This window comes from Oxyura jamaicensis, chromosome 10 (assembly GCF_011077185.1).
Source record: "Oxyura jamaicensis isolate SHBP4307 breed ruddy duck chromosome 10, BPBGC_Ojam_1.0, whole genome shotgun sequence".
NCBI classification, from domain to species: Eukaryota; Metazoa; Chordata; class Aves; order Anseriformes; family Anatidae; genus Oxyura; species Oxyura jamaicensis.
Genome location: NC_048902.1, coordinates 11,691,061 through 11,708,790, shown reverse-complemented (window position 1 = coordinate 11,708,790; position 17,730 = coordinate 11,691,061). Strand labels below are relative to the sequence as shown.

The 17,730-nt window shown below is 44.1% G+C and overlaps 1 protein-coding gene across 3 annotated transcripts in view; it reads left to right on the top strand.

The window, feature by feature from the left end:
- The window catches only part of HOMER2 (homer scaffold protein 2), a 58,001-nt gene that overhangs the window by 2,443 nt on the left and 37,828 nt on the right, over window positions 1-17,730 (top strand). Inside the window, exon 1 of one of the 3 annotated variants that reach the window (XM_035335770.1) lies at window positions 13,363-13,500. The exons of the other annotated variants lie outside the window; for them this stretch is intronic. Within the exon in view, the coding sequence (XP_035191661.1) occupies window positions 13,382-13,500 (119 nt within the window). The 5' untranslated portion in view covers window positions 13,363-13,381. Of the gene's footprint in view, window positions 1-13,362; window positions 13,501-17,730 lie in introns of those variants that run through there. 3 annotated transcript variants of the gene reach the window in all.

The following is a 17,730-nucleotide window of genomic DNA, read 5'->3' as shown; positions in this document are numbered from 1 at the left end:
TACAAAAGTCATGTACATGTTTGAAAAAAATAACCCCTGTAATTCAGGGGATGTGGAAACAATGGTTTTGGTGTTTTTTTTTTTGTGTGTGTGTTTTTTAAAGGTGTTTAGGCAAAAAAATCTGCTTCAGTGCCCATTAAAGTCAATGTGAAGGTTCCTGCTGACCAAAAACCATTGTCTTTGGGTCAAGCCATTGTTTGAGCTCTCACTGTATAAATGTTTACTTTGTAGAAAAAAACTTTTTCTAAATCACCACTTTCTTCCACCCAACATACCTGGCAACTGTCCTTACCTCAACAGTACCAGGGATTAAACTTTAGCTATTTACATAACCACAATGTAACAACAAATTTCCCATTGCAAAGGCTTTATTTTCTCTGAAAATTGCTTGATTTGTGTCTTGGAGTTGCAAACAGAGTGCAAACAAATCCAAGAAAATGGCAAGCTTGTCTAGGGCTCTGATTTCCGTGAGCTGTGCATACTAATCTAATAGCCAAAATTTGATTCAATTGACCTCAATTTAAGCAGTATAAGCTAACTTTCCAGTTAGAAAGATGTCTCAGTCTTAGTTATTAGATGATTTTAAGGAGGTACTGGCTAGCTGCTTCCTCTGTGTTTACATTCTTTTACTATTTTCGTTTCTTTAGTGTCTTTGTATTTCCTTATCTGTCAGTGACAAAATATTTCTTGTTATGAGGCATGTGACAAGTACCCAGTTTGGATTAAATGTGGAAATCACTGCTGCTGAAGCTGTTATTTATGTTATCTGTTGGATTAAAATTCCACTAATTTAAATATTCTCTAGCAATAATTTTGAGTTTCAAATCAGTTTTTATAAATCACATCAAATGAAAATCAGGCCTCCGACTGTTAGAAATTACTGCAGAAAGCTGCGTACCGATGTAAAAGCCCTATGAATGTGCATGTATATGTGCGTGCTATATAGGTTAATGATGAATTAGCACACATTTCTTCTGGCTGGTGAGAGCTGCTTCTATGGGGGCTAACGTGGTGCACTAGCCCTGGCTGGCTGGCAGGCAGCCCCCTGGACCCAGCAGGTGCCTCTGCCTGCCCCAGGTGGGCTGCGGGCCCCCACCTCCCCCAGGAAGGTGCAGAAGGTGAGTTTCCAAGCCTGGATCTGGCGATGAAGTAACCTCATCTTAAGGAGACTTCTGGGCCGATGAGCAAAACTCTGCCCATCCTGTAGTATTTATCATGAAAAGGTACGGTTAGGGGCCTATATTTCTGAGAGCAGTCATATGTAATGCTTTTATTATGCAGTGACATTTAAGAGCACCAGGGAAGACTGCCTTGCACTTTTCCCTTCTGCTGTTAGCAGCAGCAGTGTCCATCGGCCGACGGATGGCTGCAGCCATCCGGGAAGCAAAAGACAAAAGGGAGGATGAGGAAAGAAAAAGGTGACGGAGGCAAAAGATGCGATGAAATTAGTGTTATGGGAAGGCATTAATTTTGGACGCTGTTCAAGCTGGCCTTTCCTGGTACCAGCAGTACTTTAGATACCATGGTGATAAGCTTCGCCTAAGACACTCCATAGCGGGGAATGGCGTGTTGCAGAGGAAACTCACCTTGGCCTTCATCCAGCTCCCGCTGGGATCCACGGGAGTCTCGCACTGCCTCCCTCCGAAGTTTGGCCGAGCCATCTGTCCCCAGGGAAGGGGGGGACGGTGCTGGATGTGCCTGAGCAGCCAAAGCACTGCACTCCCCAAAACAACAACACCCAGCTGCCATCATAAGGCTGATGTCCCTCAGAAAGGGCTGTGGCAGGGCAGACAGCCCAGTCGGTGCTGTGGGACTTTTGGGGGGGGGTTATGGTCTGCAGCTTCAGTTCAGATCCTGGCATAGCTCAGGGGGGTAGATTACACCAGGCAGCATCCAACTGGTGATCATGTTGGTGTTCAAGGAAAGAGACCGAGACCCGACAGATGCTAAGGCTGTCAATCTTGGGATTTTCAAGGCAGCTGCCCGGGGATGCTCGGTTCTTCAAAGCGTTTATTCCTTATGTAGCTATTCCCATTTTTTTTTGCAGAGTGGGTATAAATGGCTGCTGTTCTGATTCGGGGAATTCAGCATCTCTGTGTGCCGATCGAGGAGGTGTTTGTACAAAATCCAGTGGAAAAGTCAGGTCCAGAGAGCTTTAAGTTCTGGAGCTTTATCTTGAGTTCACTGAAATGGATGGGAGAACTCAGATGACCTCAATGGCATTTATAAAACCTATTCTCTGTAGCTCCTTTAACAAGTTTAACACCATTTTAATAAGGCTGGAGAGGCAGGGAGCTTGGAGACCTGGGGTGGAGACAAAGTGGATAGACTGTGATAAGGATTTGTGTGTGCTCAGGGCTGGTGTGGTGTGTTCAGGTGAGAGCAAACCTGAAATGTTGGAGCATTTCACCCAGGTCTGCCATGAGGTGAGAGCCCTTATCCCTTTATGCACAATTATGTGAGGAGTTTGTAACACTGCAGATAAATGCACATAACTGAATTAGGGCAAAAATCCCATGGGTGAGTAAGAGCTGAGGAAAATGAGAAATTGGGAGAAATTGCAAAACAAGCTAATAGAGGAGCAGGAAGAAATGATGAATGAATGACTGCCATGAGAGATAAACAGTGGGTTTAGAGATAACTTCAGCAAGCTACAATAGGAAAAATCCACCAGTACCACAACTGGTTCAAGTGCCCTGGTGCAAATTTCACCAAAATTTACTCAGGTAGTCAATGTTGAAGAAGGGGTGAACAAAAAGAACACTTAATGCTGAGAGAGTGATCGTAGTCAAGTTTCTCTCAGCTACTAGCCTAATTAATTACTGCTGTTAATTTGATTGTCACTTGAGAAGAAGCTTATAAATAAAATATCCTCCCCAAAGTTGGGATTTCCCTCAAGCCCCTCTTTCTATGTGAATAGAGGATGGAGAGTGGGTCTCCTGGTAACAAAAGCATCATTTGAAATGTTAAAAAGTTATTTGATGTTCGGTTCCTTTAAACTGAAAGTAGTTTTAACTGGTTCAAAGTCTGACTAATTGTCTTAAATTGTTTGAGCACATTCCCAGCATGACTGAAAGGGGCAGAGAGGAGCAATGAGTTTGCTGAGAACCCAAGAGCAAGGGCATCAGCGTGGTTTGGCAACATGACCTTCTGCATTGCCTTTTATTCATTCTTTTGGCTGTATTAATGCAGTGCCTACAATAAATAGCCTCACCCCTGAAACTATATTTAAGGAAGCACAAGCATTTTGAATCAGCTGTTGGTTTTCCTGTTGACTTTTTGATAGGGAGTTTGCTGAGTGGGAAGGTCTTTGGTGCTGAAGCTTGCTCTGTGGTCAGATCCCTGCCTGCTTTCACCTTGAATGCTGTCCATCACCTTTGTGTACTGCAAATACAGCACACGGCTTATTTATACTGTGCTTTGGTGGTGGCTTTTTAGGATGTAAATGTGCTTAGGGGAACGTATTTCAGCGAAGTTTCTCCCAATAATTCAGCTCTGTGCTGTAAATAGCTGACAATCCTGTTATTAAATCTCAGAATGTGGCAAGGCAAGGGCACTGCCTTCAAAGACAGGAAGCATTTAAGCTTGAGCATTAAAGAAGCACTTTTAATGGCAAGAGCAATTAGGTAGGGAATAGGCCATTAACATCAGGGGAGGTTACTGCTGCGCCACAACTACACATCACCCGGTGCAGGTTAGGGACGACGTGAGGAGGGCTTGTGTAACAGCTACTCATGCAAAATGTACAAGATGAGATTGGATGATGCAGTTGATCTTTGATTATATTTTTGATGACGCATCCTAGCTGCTCTCTGCCTGCTGGTAGGAGAAAGATTTGCCCAATGCTGCTGGCTTGGATGCTCTGAGCTTAGCTCATGTGTGACACGAGTGGCTGGCTGCTGGCTCCTACTGACGTAGCAGCTATTAGGGGCTATTGGGCCCTCTTGCATCACTGGCAAATGCTTCGTAATGGTAATTCTGCCACTGGGGTCAGGATTAAAATGAAGGAAATACTTTAAATAATTGATGCTCTGGGCGTTTTAGGATTTGTTTAAAAAAGAATTGGTGTTGCTGGATGACATCACTAAGCGGGACAGCCTGCTTAATGACTCATATGGGAGCAGTAGGCTCTGCTGTGTAGGTGTTGTAGGATTTGTGGGCTTCATGGTGAAGGCTGGCAAGGCTAGGAGCTTTAGCTGCAAAACAACTGTGGCTTTATCATGGAGAAGAGAGCAGATTTGACACAGGGGAAAGAGGCCCTGGCAGTGGAGGTGTGAGCAGAAGTGGCTGCTGGTTACTGTGCAAAGCCTGTTCCCTTCTGTGGCAACTCATCCTCCTTTCCTGCCTCCCCCACACGCCAGTCTGATGTTATTTATTTGATGCAGCTTATCAAAATGCAAGATTGTAAGAATTTCTGAAGTGACAAACTGTTTTATTTCCGTCTGGAATTCTCACCGCAGCCTACAGGATTTAGAAACTCGATCCCTGCTGCAATTCAGAAAGAAATTTTCCGTAGAAGTTGCACTCCTCTGCCTACACGAGGGGCCTGAGAGAGCCCTCTGGAGCTGCTAGATGTTGCTTCCCGTTAGGATTTGCATTACAATAATAATAGGAGTCCTGCCACTGCATTCTTATCAGACCAGGTTTAGTACATCAGTGCAGCAAGACAGCAAAGGCCTCTCTGGAATACATTCAAGAATATGTAGCCAGATTGTACTTTTTTTTTTTTTTTTTTTTTTTCCTAAAACTACTTCTAGTTGTGCTAAGGATCCTTCTTTGTGGACTGTGAAATGGTGTATATAAGTGCCTACTGTGTAAATATTTGTTGTTTGCCTCTGTTTCACGCTTAGCAGTAGATCCTCAACAGATATGCAACACTGTATTTGGGGGAAAAAATACAAAATTTAAGTCTTGCAAGACTCAGAAACATTAATTTCATCATGTGCAGGTGTGAGCATCAGTATTCATTACTGCTTGTTCTTGCCTTGTAAGAGGGACAGGCAGTGTAGCCAGAGCTTGGAGTATTCAGCAAGGCTTTTCCTTCTGGAAACGTGGTGCTTCAACCAAGGTGTACACTCTCCTTTGTATTAATTGCATTGCAGTAGCTGAGTCAATTTCTTTGCTTTTGGTGAGTTGCTCTGTAGTCTGCAACAGCAATGCTTTATTGTTGCCTGTTTTATTGGGATTTTTTATTCAGGCTTCCCACTATAAATCTGTTGGACACATCTAAAATGTCTCCCTGCAGTTGTTTAAGTGGGAACAAGTGATCTGTTTTGTGATACTGAAAACTGTCAATGAGAGCATTCGAAACAAAACAAAACAAAAAAAAAATAAGGGGGGGGGGGGGAGATGCTCTGAGCTGAGCTGTGCAACATCTCGCACACCAGAGCCCAAGGCTGTGGAGGGGCAACTGTGCTGTGTGCAGGGTGCGTGGGGGAACGCAGCATTGGGGCACCTGATTACTGTCCCTGTCGGTGATGCCCAAAGATGAGGCAGGAGCCCTGTTCTGGTAGGTAGCTCAGACGCTAATGCAAAACTGGCTACAGCTACAGGGACCTCATGTTTGTTACACATTGATTGACATCTCCTTGCTCTGTATGTCTCCCTGCCTTGGTGTTGTCCCCTGTCTAACAGGGATGTACCTACATACTGCACCTCCAAGAGAGGGGTAAAGAGATGCCCCCACTTACTCCTCCATGTATGCCAAACCCCTGGCACCAGAAAGCCAAAACATTCCCAGACCTGCCAGGAAGCTTCTGTGTAGAAGAGGCAGCCCCAAGGAGCTCACAGGGGAGATCAACAGCTGCCCTTGGGTGTACAGGAGATAAAAGCATCTTTGGACACTATTTATGTACATGTATAATCCAATGATTGTCATACTAATCCCCTCTTCCAGCTGGAAGAGGGAGAAATTTGTTCTGTTGTGGGACAATAAAGGAGATTTAGCTGCCTTAAATGTTGTGGCACAGAGGTGAATGAGAGCTCTCCCTTCATGATTATTTTATCTTGCATGCTTGACAGCTGTCTGTCACTTGCATATAGTCCATTACAGGAGACAGCCCTGTTTCTGTTGTGCATTTATAGAGGTGGTCTTTATAAGCTTGTATTTAAGGGATCTTCTAAAAACGCCAGTACTTAAAAAGACTCTAATTTGGCTTATGGTCTTTTTCAAGACAAACAGAAACTGACTGGGCTGAGAACAGGGACTTGACACTTCATTACGCTCACCCAAATTCAAGGCAATTCAGTTAAAAGCTTCAATCTCTTATCTCAGGCACAAGGAACCACAACAGCTGTGGGCAGGGGTCACACTGCATGCTCCAGGATGGGAGCTGTTGGTTTGGGAAAATGGTCTGGGGGTGGGCGGTGAGACGGGCCTCCTGCGCACATCCGAAGTCTGCCTGGGTCTGTGCTTCTTCCGTCAGCCTTCTCTCGGTGTCTCTTCCACCTTCCTCTGTGCTTCAGAGCAGGCAAATGGGCTTTTGTGCATAATGTAAAACCCCTTCTCTTTTGAGAGATCCGAAGGACAAATAACATCTTTAAAGTTTCTGCAGAGCCCCCTTCACGTTGTGCTGCTCAGAGACGTTCCCCAGACGAAGGCAGTTCTGAGCAGCTAGTTTTTGAGGCCTTCAGAACCGCACATCACAGAAGATGCATCAGTTCTCAAGGACTTCATTAGCAGTACCCAGCCCGATGCTCCCACCAGGCTCTCTCACCCCACTTGTCCTCCCCAGGCTTCTCTGCAATGCCCGTGGTTTTGCAGAGGGTTCTGCAGTCCTCTTGGCTGCATTGAGCTCCTCATGATGCCCGGGGTAACCACCTCTCCTGTGGCTCTGGTCACCTGCTTTTCCCTCTGTGGAGAAGGTCTGCTCTGAATTTTTGGTCTCCAAGCAGTAACCCTGCGTGTGCGTTGTTTAGATCTGCTTGCAAGAACTTCTCTCCATTGACTTAGAAATTAGCATTTCAAATTCTGTGGGGGAGGAATTGCCAAAGTTCTTATATTTTAAGCTTCAAATTAGAGTATTAGAGTTTGGAACGGAATCAAAATATCTAATCCACTTTGCATTCCCTGTTTGATCTTTCCTTTCCGTCTTACGAATTGGCACCATTGTCCCTAGGAGGTACAGCAAGATAGTGCTACTCTGGGAGGCTTCTCCCACGAAATATAAAAGCAGCGTTGCACTGATTTACAGTGCCCTTTCAAATAACTGTTACATTAGCATAGATGACACAGGGTTGTACTGGAAAGAGTTTATGCTCATCAGCTCCATTATTGAATGTCCTCTGAATTATCGGCCAGAGGAGAGAACAGGCTCACGGCGGCTGGGTACAGCTTGGTTGGCTCAGCGTTGCCTCGTATTCCTTAAAAGAATGACTGATTTCTGTGAGTTAAGCAGGCTGGTCCATGCTTTGCACCCCAGATCTAAGTTTCTTGAACTCCCTTCCATCTCTGTCTCCATCTCCTTCCATCTGTCCTTGATCCTTGGTGCTGCTGCATCTGGCTCCCTGTGGGGCATAGCCCAGCCTAGTGGGGCAGCAGCAATTTGCTGGGGGTTGCACATGGAAATAGAGGCAGCCAGTTGCTTTTTTAGGGAGAAATGAGCAATTGAAATGCTTTTTTTTTTTTTTGGCTGCTGCTTGAGGGTAGTAAAGCTTCCTAAAAGAAAACAGTGTTTAGAGATCTGTAATAGAGGCCTGATGAGACAAATCGATCGAATTCCTGGGGTGCTAAAGTGTGAACGTGCAAAAAGCCTAGTAAGAATTTCTCACCAATTGGCACCTTATCTGCAGCGGCTGTGTGAGCAGTTGATCCATGCTGCATGCTAACACCAGGCACTAATTTTAGACCACAGGGTCTATGAAGAGCACAGTTCCCAGCTCTTGACTTGCTATAATTTACTTAAGGCAACTGGGAAGCTGGTGCATGCACTTTGTCTATTCCAGCAAGGGAGGCATCTGCCTCCGCTAGTAAGGAGTCTCATACCAGGAGAGCACACTTGAAACAAATTGCTGTGTAATACAAGAGATGGTTTTTAATCCTATTTTAAAACAAATGTTCAGGGTTCTATTCTGAAAATGAAGCAAAAATAAATAAATCATTGGAATGGTGTAATATGGCTTATTATTCTGGCATAAAAAGCTCATCCGGAATTTATTGAGCTGATTTTGCTCACATTTGTTTGGTATAAATAAGCAGTAACTTAAAACAGAGGATCGGCTCTCCTGCATGTGCTCTCCTATGGTTTTGAAGGGTGAATTCGCCACCACTTAAATCCTATACAAATTCAAAGCTCTACAGCAGAAGTATTAATAAAGGACATGGCCGTAAGCAGGCTGTGTCATCGGGGATGTGTGTTGGCCTGACGTATCACCTGTGGAGTGCTTTGTTTGCCTTTGGTAAACGTGATGAGCTCCAGGCTTTGTGCTGAAGTGGCACTGCTGAACTTAGCCATGGCTTATCTGGCTGGCACTGAGCGGGATGAGCCTCTGCTTGCAATCCGGCCGATCGAGGTTGTTTCACAGCGTTGCTGGAGCATGGTGCTGCCCTCCCCAAGCTGGTTCCTCTCTTGGGAGCAGGTATGGGGACAGGTGAATGAATGCAGTGCATGTGTGGTCTTCCTCCAGAGACCCTGCTGCCCCTGTGTGGGGCTGTCCTCTGCATCTGCATGGGACACATGACTGCCTTGAAAAATTTAAGGAAAATAACTCCAGTGTGCTTTAGACCAGAGAGAGAAGTACTAGGAAAAGTAAGTTCATGTACCAGTGCCACCAACTCTCAGGGCAGCTGGAATATCAAGCAGCAAATAGTGGCAACAAGACAAGGGCGATGCCGAACAGCTGCAGCGAGGCATGTTATCCTCTGGCTGTAGCAGCAGCACTGTATCCGGCTGGGACCTGGTGCACCCGGGTGATTTCATCAATAACAGCGTGATGCCCGCCGGCATCCAGCCTGTGCCGAGTGGGAACCCTGGGAGGGAGCCTGACGCCAAGCACCAGCCCTTCTGAGCCAGTTGTTTTTTATCCCAGTTATGGAAAAAAAAATATTTTAGATTATATCATTCCTTTAAACGTTTTGGTAAGTGTTAATATGCATTTGGTGCAGTGGAAATAATTGCCATATGGCTGCAAGATTTGCCATCTGTCCAGAGAGGCTGAAATGCAATTAGTCCACGTAGTCCATTTATCAATCCATAAGTGACAGTATTCACAGTCCTGGCAACTTTGGTCGCTGACAGAATCAGCGCTTGTGTAGGCCTACCTGTCTGCCCTTATTACAATCAATACATAAATGAGATGGAAAAAAAAATATCATTCAGCCGTGTCCTTCACCCCTGACAGAAAGGTAAAGAAGTCTGCACTGATATAAATGAGAAATGGTATGCCTTAATTTCTGGAGGTACTGATTTGATTTTTATGTCCAGTAGGCCTTAATTTTAATAAGACAAAGCCAGGTTTTCTTGCAGTCTTTCGGTCAAGAAATACCAAGAGGACAGAGCGTGTCAACAGGGGAAAAATGGCTATTAAGTGCTTTCTTGTTGTATTAACTTAGCAAAAGCTAAATGTTAGCAACATGAGAAACATGATCATTAGCATGATATACGGCAGCAGGTTTTATTCTTCCAATGGTTCTTGTTCGCCTCCCGAAAAGTAAGAAGACGGCTTCTCAGCAGAGGGAATACTGCAATCAGGTCAAGGCTTTCTTATTTTTTAAATGTGGTTTTTTAAACCACAAATGCTCTGGCACTGAGGGGTCTGACTCCTGGAAGCCTAGTCCCGGCATTGGTATTGATTGGCTTGGCCACACAGAATGGTTGGCCTCTTTGAACCTTGGGTTAATTTGTAAAGGCCTATGCATGTCCAAAAAAAACCTTGAACAACTGATCTGGTTTACATATTACCCCGACACATCTTGGACTGTTAGTTTATAACAAGAATGTGTGCTGCACTTTGTTTGTTCTATGGATTGTCAGCCAGCCCACGCTAATTTCTGAGACTCTGCTGACATAAGAATGCCATTTTTCACATTATTTGCATCATAACCTGTGGTAATGTAACCTGCATCACGCAATCAGTGGAAGAATGCTGTTGGTGGAATTAAATCCTCACACAGCCCACACCTCACATAGCCCATGAGGCCTGGGGCGGTGGCACCAAGAAATCCAAAGTGTCGAGGGCCTCGGAGCTGAGGGAATGGGACTGCGGGGATCTCCAACAGGTGGCTGTTGTGTTCAGGAATTTCTGGGAGGATCTTCTCCCAGTACTACCCACAGATGTGTGTAGTGTGCTCCACTGCCGAGTTAGAAGGTTGTAAGGGTTTAGTTTTGTGGTTTTGCTAATGTGTTCTTTGGAGGGTGTCTTTTTTTGTTTTACAGATGCTGTTTCTCATGTGCAACTTGCTGGTTCTGGTTTTCAGATTTAGTACTTTTTACTCTCTCACGCTCAGGAGATTTCCAGAGGATCTTCAGTATTGTGCTGTTTTATGCCAACAAAACTTCTGAGATCTGTACTATAAATCTGGTGGCAACAGATAGCTTTGTATTGGTAAAGATTAAAATGATCAGTGAATGATTTTAGTTTCTAAATGTTTGAATTCCCTTTGTATTTTTAACTTGCAGATAAAATATGCCATTCCGTGATCTCTAAGGCAAATGCACTAGCTTTAAGAAGTATGTTCCTCTGCTCTTTGGAGAGGTGCTGTTGCATGCCAGCAGCAGCCAAATTATGATCATCATTGGCATTATACTATTGAAATTCCCCAAGAAAGGAAGCCTGCTTTTTTCCAGGTGGTCCAATTTAACCTGCACTGAGTAGAGAAGGACACTGCTGTTGGCAGCACTCACTTGTGTCCAGCACCTTTCCATTCCAGGCTGAGCGTGGTGGATGCGCTCAGACCAGTCTTTTCCACTTCTCACATGCAGTCTTTGGTGTTCCTGACTGCATTTGCTGATTTTGTTTTTGTCTTCTGGATGGCTTAATCTGGGAGGAGGCGGTAACGACAGACCTGGTTGAGCAGGGCAGTGCTGTTGCCAGCCCGCTGCTGTTCCCAGCACAGGCAAGCTCACACACGTACCCAAAATCCCATGTGGGCACGGGCTTGCATCTTCCTAATCCTTTATAGACCAAATTGCTTATTCTTTAATTGCCTTTAATTTTTACATGCTTCAACTTCAATAAAGGTGTGAATCCCTGTATTAAACCACCCATGGCACCCTTTTCTTGTCCTCCAACAAAGCACCTGGCCATGAGTGTTCCCTGCGCCTCCCCGGTGCTTTGGCAGCGGCTCTGGTCACGGCATGTACCCGGCACAGGGCCTGCGCCCGGCCCCGGACAAGCAAAGCCTTATCGTTTGCTGCTGGTGTTAGCTTGGTGGAATTCCGTATTTGCCCCTTCAGGCAGCAGATCAGAGTTACCCAGCTTGTTCTTTGAACGGAGCTGATAGACTCCCCCCGCCCCCGCCAAGTTTAAGTGGAAGAAAAGCCTCGAGGGAGAGCATTTGAATAGGGGATGGGAAAGGATATCAATAATTATGTGTGTGGATTAGTGCACAGAAGAGCTCTCCTCCAAGGATCTGCTTGGTGCTGTGGTGTGTAAGATAATGGGGAGTTTAATCACATTATTTTGCAATAGTGAGGCTTTGATTATGCTACTGATTAAAATCAACTTTTTTGGATTTGTGCGCAGATAACCTCATCTGCCATTTAAATTCTTGTGATGTGGGAAAGGAAAATGTCCTGAGCACAAAGATGCTGCCCGGCTGGTGGCAGTGGGTTTGCATGCACAAAGACACACATGGTCTTTCACTTCAGTGTTGTGTTTGTAGGTACAAAATCTTTTGATTATATATCCTCTGATATTTAAGCTCTTTATTTTTTAAATGGACACCGAAGAGCACACACAACCTCAAAATATGCCTGACCTTCTGCAACATGGAAGGCATCTTCTGAAGGATTATTAATAATAATAGAGAGTGAGGGATTTTCCTGCTGGCTTACAAATGCAAAATAAATTACTCTTCCTCCAGCGTTGTCTGCATTATTTTCTCCTCCTTGCTAATTTCTCACCACAGTAACGCAAGAGGGGTGCCAATCCATAGTGGCTGCATAATGCAAGGCTGGAGGATGCTGGCTGTCGTTCTGAGGCGCTGCTCAAGGAACTTGGTGTAGGGCACGTCTGCAGCGAGCTGGCTTCATCCTCCTCAGCTGGAGCAGTTGTGGTGCACACACGTGGCTCTGCGAGCTGTAAGGAACAGGGGTGTCTCCTGCCTGGGTGGGAGATGCTGGCATTGGGGTGAGGTGGGGAGCCAGTCTGCCTCCCCCCTCCTACAAGCCTGGCATCTCCACTCCAAGTTTTATACTTCCAATTTATGATTGAAATCTCTCACTGAAATGCTACAAGGCGAGCGCTGTGCTATAGCGGAAGCTCTGCTAACAGCATTGATGCTGTTGGGGCTGAGGTGAGCCTCAAAGATGTAATTTTTAACCTGTCCAGAGAAATGTGAAGGCTTCTGGGGGGTATTTTAATGTGCTGACACAGCCTTATTTGTCAACAAAGCTAGGAGAGTTTGTGTCTATCCTGACAAAGAGGGTTAACAGAGTACTGTTACTTCAATTTTTTACCAGTTTTATTAGCTTTGAATTTATCCCTGTGTACACAGGAGGCTGTGTAAACATTTCCAGGGGTGCAAATTTATGGAACCTCTGTCAGATCTTCTCAAGAAGGATCTGTGAAATAACCAGAGTAGCAGGACCAGTTTCACACATGCCTGAACTTGTTTTTTATTTTCAGAACAATCTTACCTGTAGTAGAGTAGTTCAGGGTCTTTTCAGTTTCTATCCTCTGTGTGTGTTTATTCACGGACTGTCTTAAAAGGTGAATAACCATCTGGAGATAGCCCAAAAGTTAAGTGTGAGCTTTTCCACTGCCCAAGCTAAGCCTTTTCATTTATGTATTGACTTCATAAAGGCCTAATGGCATTGTGAGAGCTCCCAGATGTTACAGCGACTTTCAGGCTGAGAGCTTTTGTCCTGAAGACTTATTCTTTTGGACTTACTCAGCTGTGAACCAAAAATGAGTTTAATTAACATCTGTACTTTTGACAGAAAATTCCTCTTTAGCTAGCTATTATTTTTTTCTTATTTTTTGTCTAAGTAACTGGAACTATTATGTTTCCTACAAATGTAAGAAGCACTTTTGTTAATTACATTGTCTGTTGAAATAATAATGCCTGTAAATGAAGGGAGCTAAAAAGATGTCTTTTTTTTTTTTTTTTTTTTTTTTTTTTTTTTCATGAATTTAATACACTTCTGCAGGTGCAAAGATATCAAATCTAGCATAAAGTGGGCACTAGAGAGTTATGTCTGTAGTCATTTGAATAAGTTGCATGACCTTGCTCTTGGTTAGCACTGCTGCAACTTTGTCATCGCAGTCATGGAGAGAGAAAGAGGTCTGCCTACAGACCAGGGATTTCAGCAACTGGAGGATTGAAAAGAAGGACTTAGGGTAAATTTATATATTTTTAAAATATTTTTTTCTTGTCCTTTCATATTTTTTTGGGGGGGTGGCAGTGTAATTTCTGTCCTAATAGCCTGTTTTTCCAATAATTGCTCTGTCTGCACTGTTAAGTGACCACAGTCCATCCTGCGGCTTGGCACTGCCGGAGGTGCAGGGCTTGGGTCCCACCACGCTGAAAAACACACTTTTAGGGGTGCTGCATTTTCTTACAGGCAGAAAGCAGCAGAGCCAAAGCTGAGTGCAGCTGTCCCCTGCTAGCCCTGCCTGTCGCTCTGGGCCAGTTCTCCAATCCACTGTGCACAACGGATACTCTTATTTTCTTTCTGCCTTGACACTGCCTGGCCTGTTTTGTTCAGGGTTGCTGCTCCGTCCTTCCAAGTAATTTTTGCGATGGAAGTTACTGTGTTTGAAGGTGTGTTTGCATTTCAGGACCAACAGGAGCTGACCAGGTGCAGGGAAGTGTCCCACCAAGGAGCAGACCCAGTTTGCAAGGTGGGCATCCTGCCACCCCCAGCCTCTGAATTGTGCGGGAGCTGTTGTTAAAGCCACCCTCTGGTCTGCAAAGACTGTTGGTTTTTACAATAGTCGCTTTTGTTGAGTGGTGAATATTCAACTATTGATTTAGCTTTTTCCACTCATGTAGTCAAAAACTTCCCAGGGTGAGAGATCTGCTACCAAACCACCCTCTGATGTTAGCAATAGCAAAGCTGCAGAGAGGAAATGAGGCGATTTAATTTTATTTCGAGGCTCGCTACTGGCTCTGTTATCCCGGGATGCCATCTCACTCTTTATGGCTGCTTCCTCAGGTGTAAAATGGAGCCATTACCACCTGCTTGCTCCGTGCTACCAATTTTGCAGTCTTGCACGTCGGAGCAGGCTCTCCGCTCCTGATGGCTATGTGTGCTGGCAGCCGGCACCCGGACTTGTGTGTTGCATCTGATGAGATTTGACTGACCCGAATTAATTAGCACATGCCAATTTGGGAAGGTAGTGAGCTGCCTGGTTTCGTAATACTGGTTTGCTGCTATCACATCTGTAAAACATCCATGCTTAGCTTTTGCCTCTGCCCAGCTCTGTGCTGCATTACCTGACGGTGACAATGCATGCCTGAAAATCCCAGCTGCTTTTGCACGGAGAGCATGGCAGCACTGGTTAGTTTTTGGACAGCTGAGTCTTGCAGAGGTGTGTAAACAGCTTTATTAAAAACAAAGCAAAAATATCCCCCCTCCACCTGCTATTACTACATTTATGTGAAGGAAGAGGTGTCCTGCCCATGCACCTTGCTCAGAAGACTCTCAGGAGCTCACACTGGGGACAGAGGGTCCCTGTCCCCTGCTGGCGGGGTGTTCCTGGTTGCTGACCCTTTGGCGATGGACATGGAGTTTGCGGCACCTTGGGGCGTTGGGCTCCTTGTGACATGTAAGGAGGATGTACACGTGCTGACTTGAGCACGTGCAGCGAGGTTAGCAGTTTGAGCGAGGACAAAATGCTGGCTCTAAGAAACTAATTTGTGTGGTTTACCACTGCCTGGAAAGACAGCCTGGAGGACAGCCAGGCCTCTCTGTGTTTTGAGCAAAGACAAATTCTGTGTGCTGATTACGTGTGATGATACGACTGTAACTCCGTGTGCATTTGGGGGGCACTTGGAGACTTCTGAGGCATGGAGAGCTTGCTGCTTTCAGAGTGCAGGATGGATTGGTTCAGGTTTGTTTGGGACTGAAGGCACCATGTTCCTCAGGCTGCATTTAACAAACATATTTTTTGTATCGTGATCAGTTGTAGTGATGGGGGGCATGTTGCAATGTAGGAATTTATCTTTGTACCCACTTTTCTTTCTCCCTTGAAAGACACTCATTATCTAATGCTCATTATAGCAAATCATGGCAGATCTGTCAGGCAGTGTAAAGCTCAGCGCGTGCATGAAGGTGGCCCGTAGCGGGAAGCACCACGTTTCAAAAACTCTACTCTGCCGCACGGTCTGGAGGCACGTGCATCCTCCACCAGATGTCAGCTATATGAAGATGTATTTAAAGGAGCTCATCACACACTCGGAAAATTTGGCATGGTTATATGTTAACAGAAAGTGGCACTCACTGTACCTCACACAGCTGTGGATGAAGTTAGCTTTAGAGCCTTTGTTTTTGCTTTTATAATTCCTGTGAAAAGGTTAGTGACATATTCCTTAATTAATGGAGAATGATTGCTTATTATGTGAGGTTTGTTTCACATAACACAAGGATGGAAATTAAAAGTCAACTAAAATAGATAAAACCATGGCTTGAAAATTATTACCATATTTATAAAACATGTCAGCCACGTGTAATAATAAAGCTTATCAAAGTGCGTTCTCCATCTTAATCTGCGTTATTAAACAAAGAACCATTAACTATAATTTAGGTCTCCATTTGCTAGATTTCAAGCTGCTTTGCTCGAAACACTGGATATTACTGTCAAATAGATTTATAAACAGATTTTTTTCTAAAGAGAAATGTATTTAATCGATCATTAACAGATTTGGTTAAAATTCATGAGATTTTAAACATTCATAAATTCTCTTTGTTTTCTGATTTACAACTTGCAGCTCAGCTGGCTCGCAGAGCCAGTGCTTCTCACCTGCACTTTCACATCATGACTAGGTTACAGGGGCTTGCACACCAAATGACATTGCCAACATTTCAAGCTAGCATTGCAGCCATTTTTAGCATAAAACCTGATAAATCTTGGCTAAAGTAAAAAGGAAAGAAACTGTGGAAAACAAAGTCATTCCTTAGTCAGGGAAGTGCTTTCCTGAATGTCAAAGTTTGCAAGTAATGCAGTGAGGCATCAATGGAATAAAGCATCAGTATGGAGGTCTCCAAGGCCATGGTGTAGTTTAGGGGAAAAAAAAAAAAGAAAAAGAAAAAAAGACTAATTCAGTGTTTCATTGGAAAATTGAAGTTTTATAGTTGCCTGTGTGCTCTTCACTGGCTGATGTCTTTGCTGACGGTGTGGTGCAAGGGGAAGCCTTTGTCGTTGTTGAATAATCATAAGGATTAGAAATATAGTCGGCTTTTGTCTTTGGCTTTTAATGACAGCAACAAATGACTGGATAGATGGCTATCTCAAGTCCTGAATGTTATTATCCATTAATTTACCCACTCAGATGCATGTATAAAGCCCTCACTGCCAGCAGTAGCTGCTACAAGACTCCTGAAGGAATGGAGATAGATAGCTTCCCTTCGTTCCCTTTGTTCTGCATTTGTTATCTCCAGATTTACTTTATATGCTTACTGCTGCTGCTTCAGAGAGGCCAGGCATAATTTTAGCAGTATTTTCTGGTATTGTTAAGGTGAATTAACAGAAATGTGTATATAAAGTTGTTTGTGAGATGAGCTTTCATGAAGGAAAAGTCTGAAACTTTTGAAAGTTTAGGCTGTGAAACATAGGTCATACTGCCATTAGCAAAAACAATAATACAATCCACTACAAATACAGAGCTAAGCAGAAGGCTAAATAAATTCAAAATAATTATTCACTCAGAGAATGTACATATTTTTTAGACTGAAACAGTAAGTAGCTTGGGGGAAACCTCCCTTGCTTACCCTGTGTAATGTGTGATGGAAGTATCTAAAACATATTATGGAGCCCTGGCCCTGCTTTTCTCCCCGCTCCGGACTTCAGTGACAGTAGCATGGGAAACAAGAGGTAGAATCCCTGTGTTACTGGTAAGGAGGAGCTGAAGTAAATGATGCTCCTTCACAGCTGTAACATGACAGTCCCCTTGTAGTTTAAATGCATTTCATAGAAGTATTTTACGGTTTGGCACAGCTGTCTATCTAGAAGCATGCATGGCAGCCCCTGAAAAATGTAAAACCTTGCATATGTCATTCATTTTCTCCCTTCTGAGGCATTGTGGGGCTTTGCAAGATCACACCAGTCTTCCTGAGCTAGCTCTGCAGTTAGATTGCTTCATCTGTGCGATGTTTATGAATTACTTCCCCCTATTTTATTTAAAGTATGATGATCAAGATTGTGCATGGTGTTTTGTACAGTTCCCACATACAGAACCTCAACTTGTTATATTCTAAAAAATGTAGAGGTGGATTTAAAAGGAGCTGAAGATTATAAAAATTAATAAAAATATAGTTCCAAAATGATGGGACCGAGAATAACAAGAGAATTATTTACATGGATATGAAAGAATGACTTGTGAGAGAGACATCTTCTGCCTTTCTCATA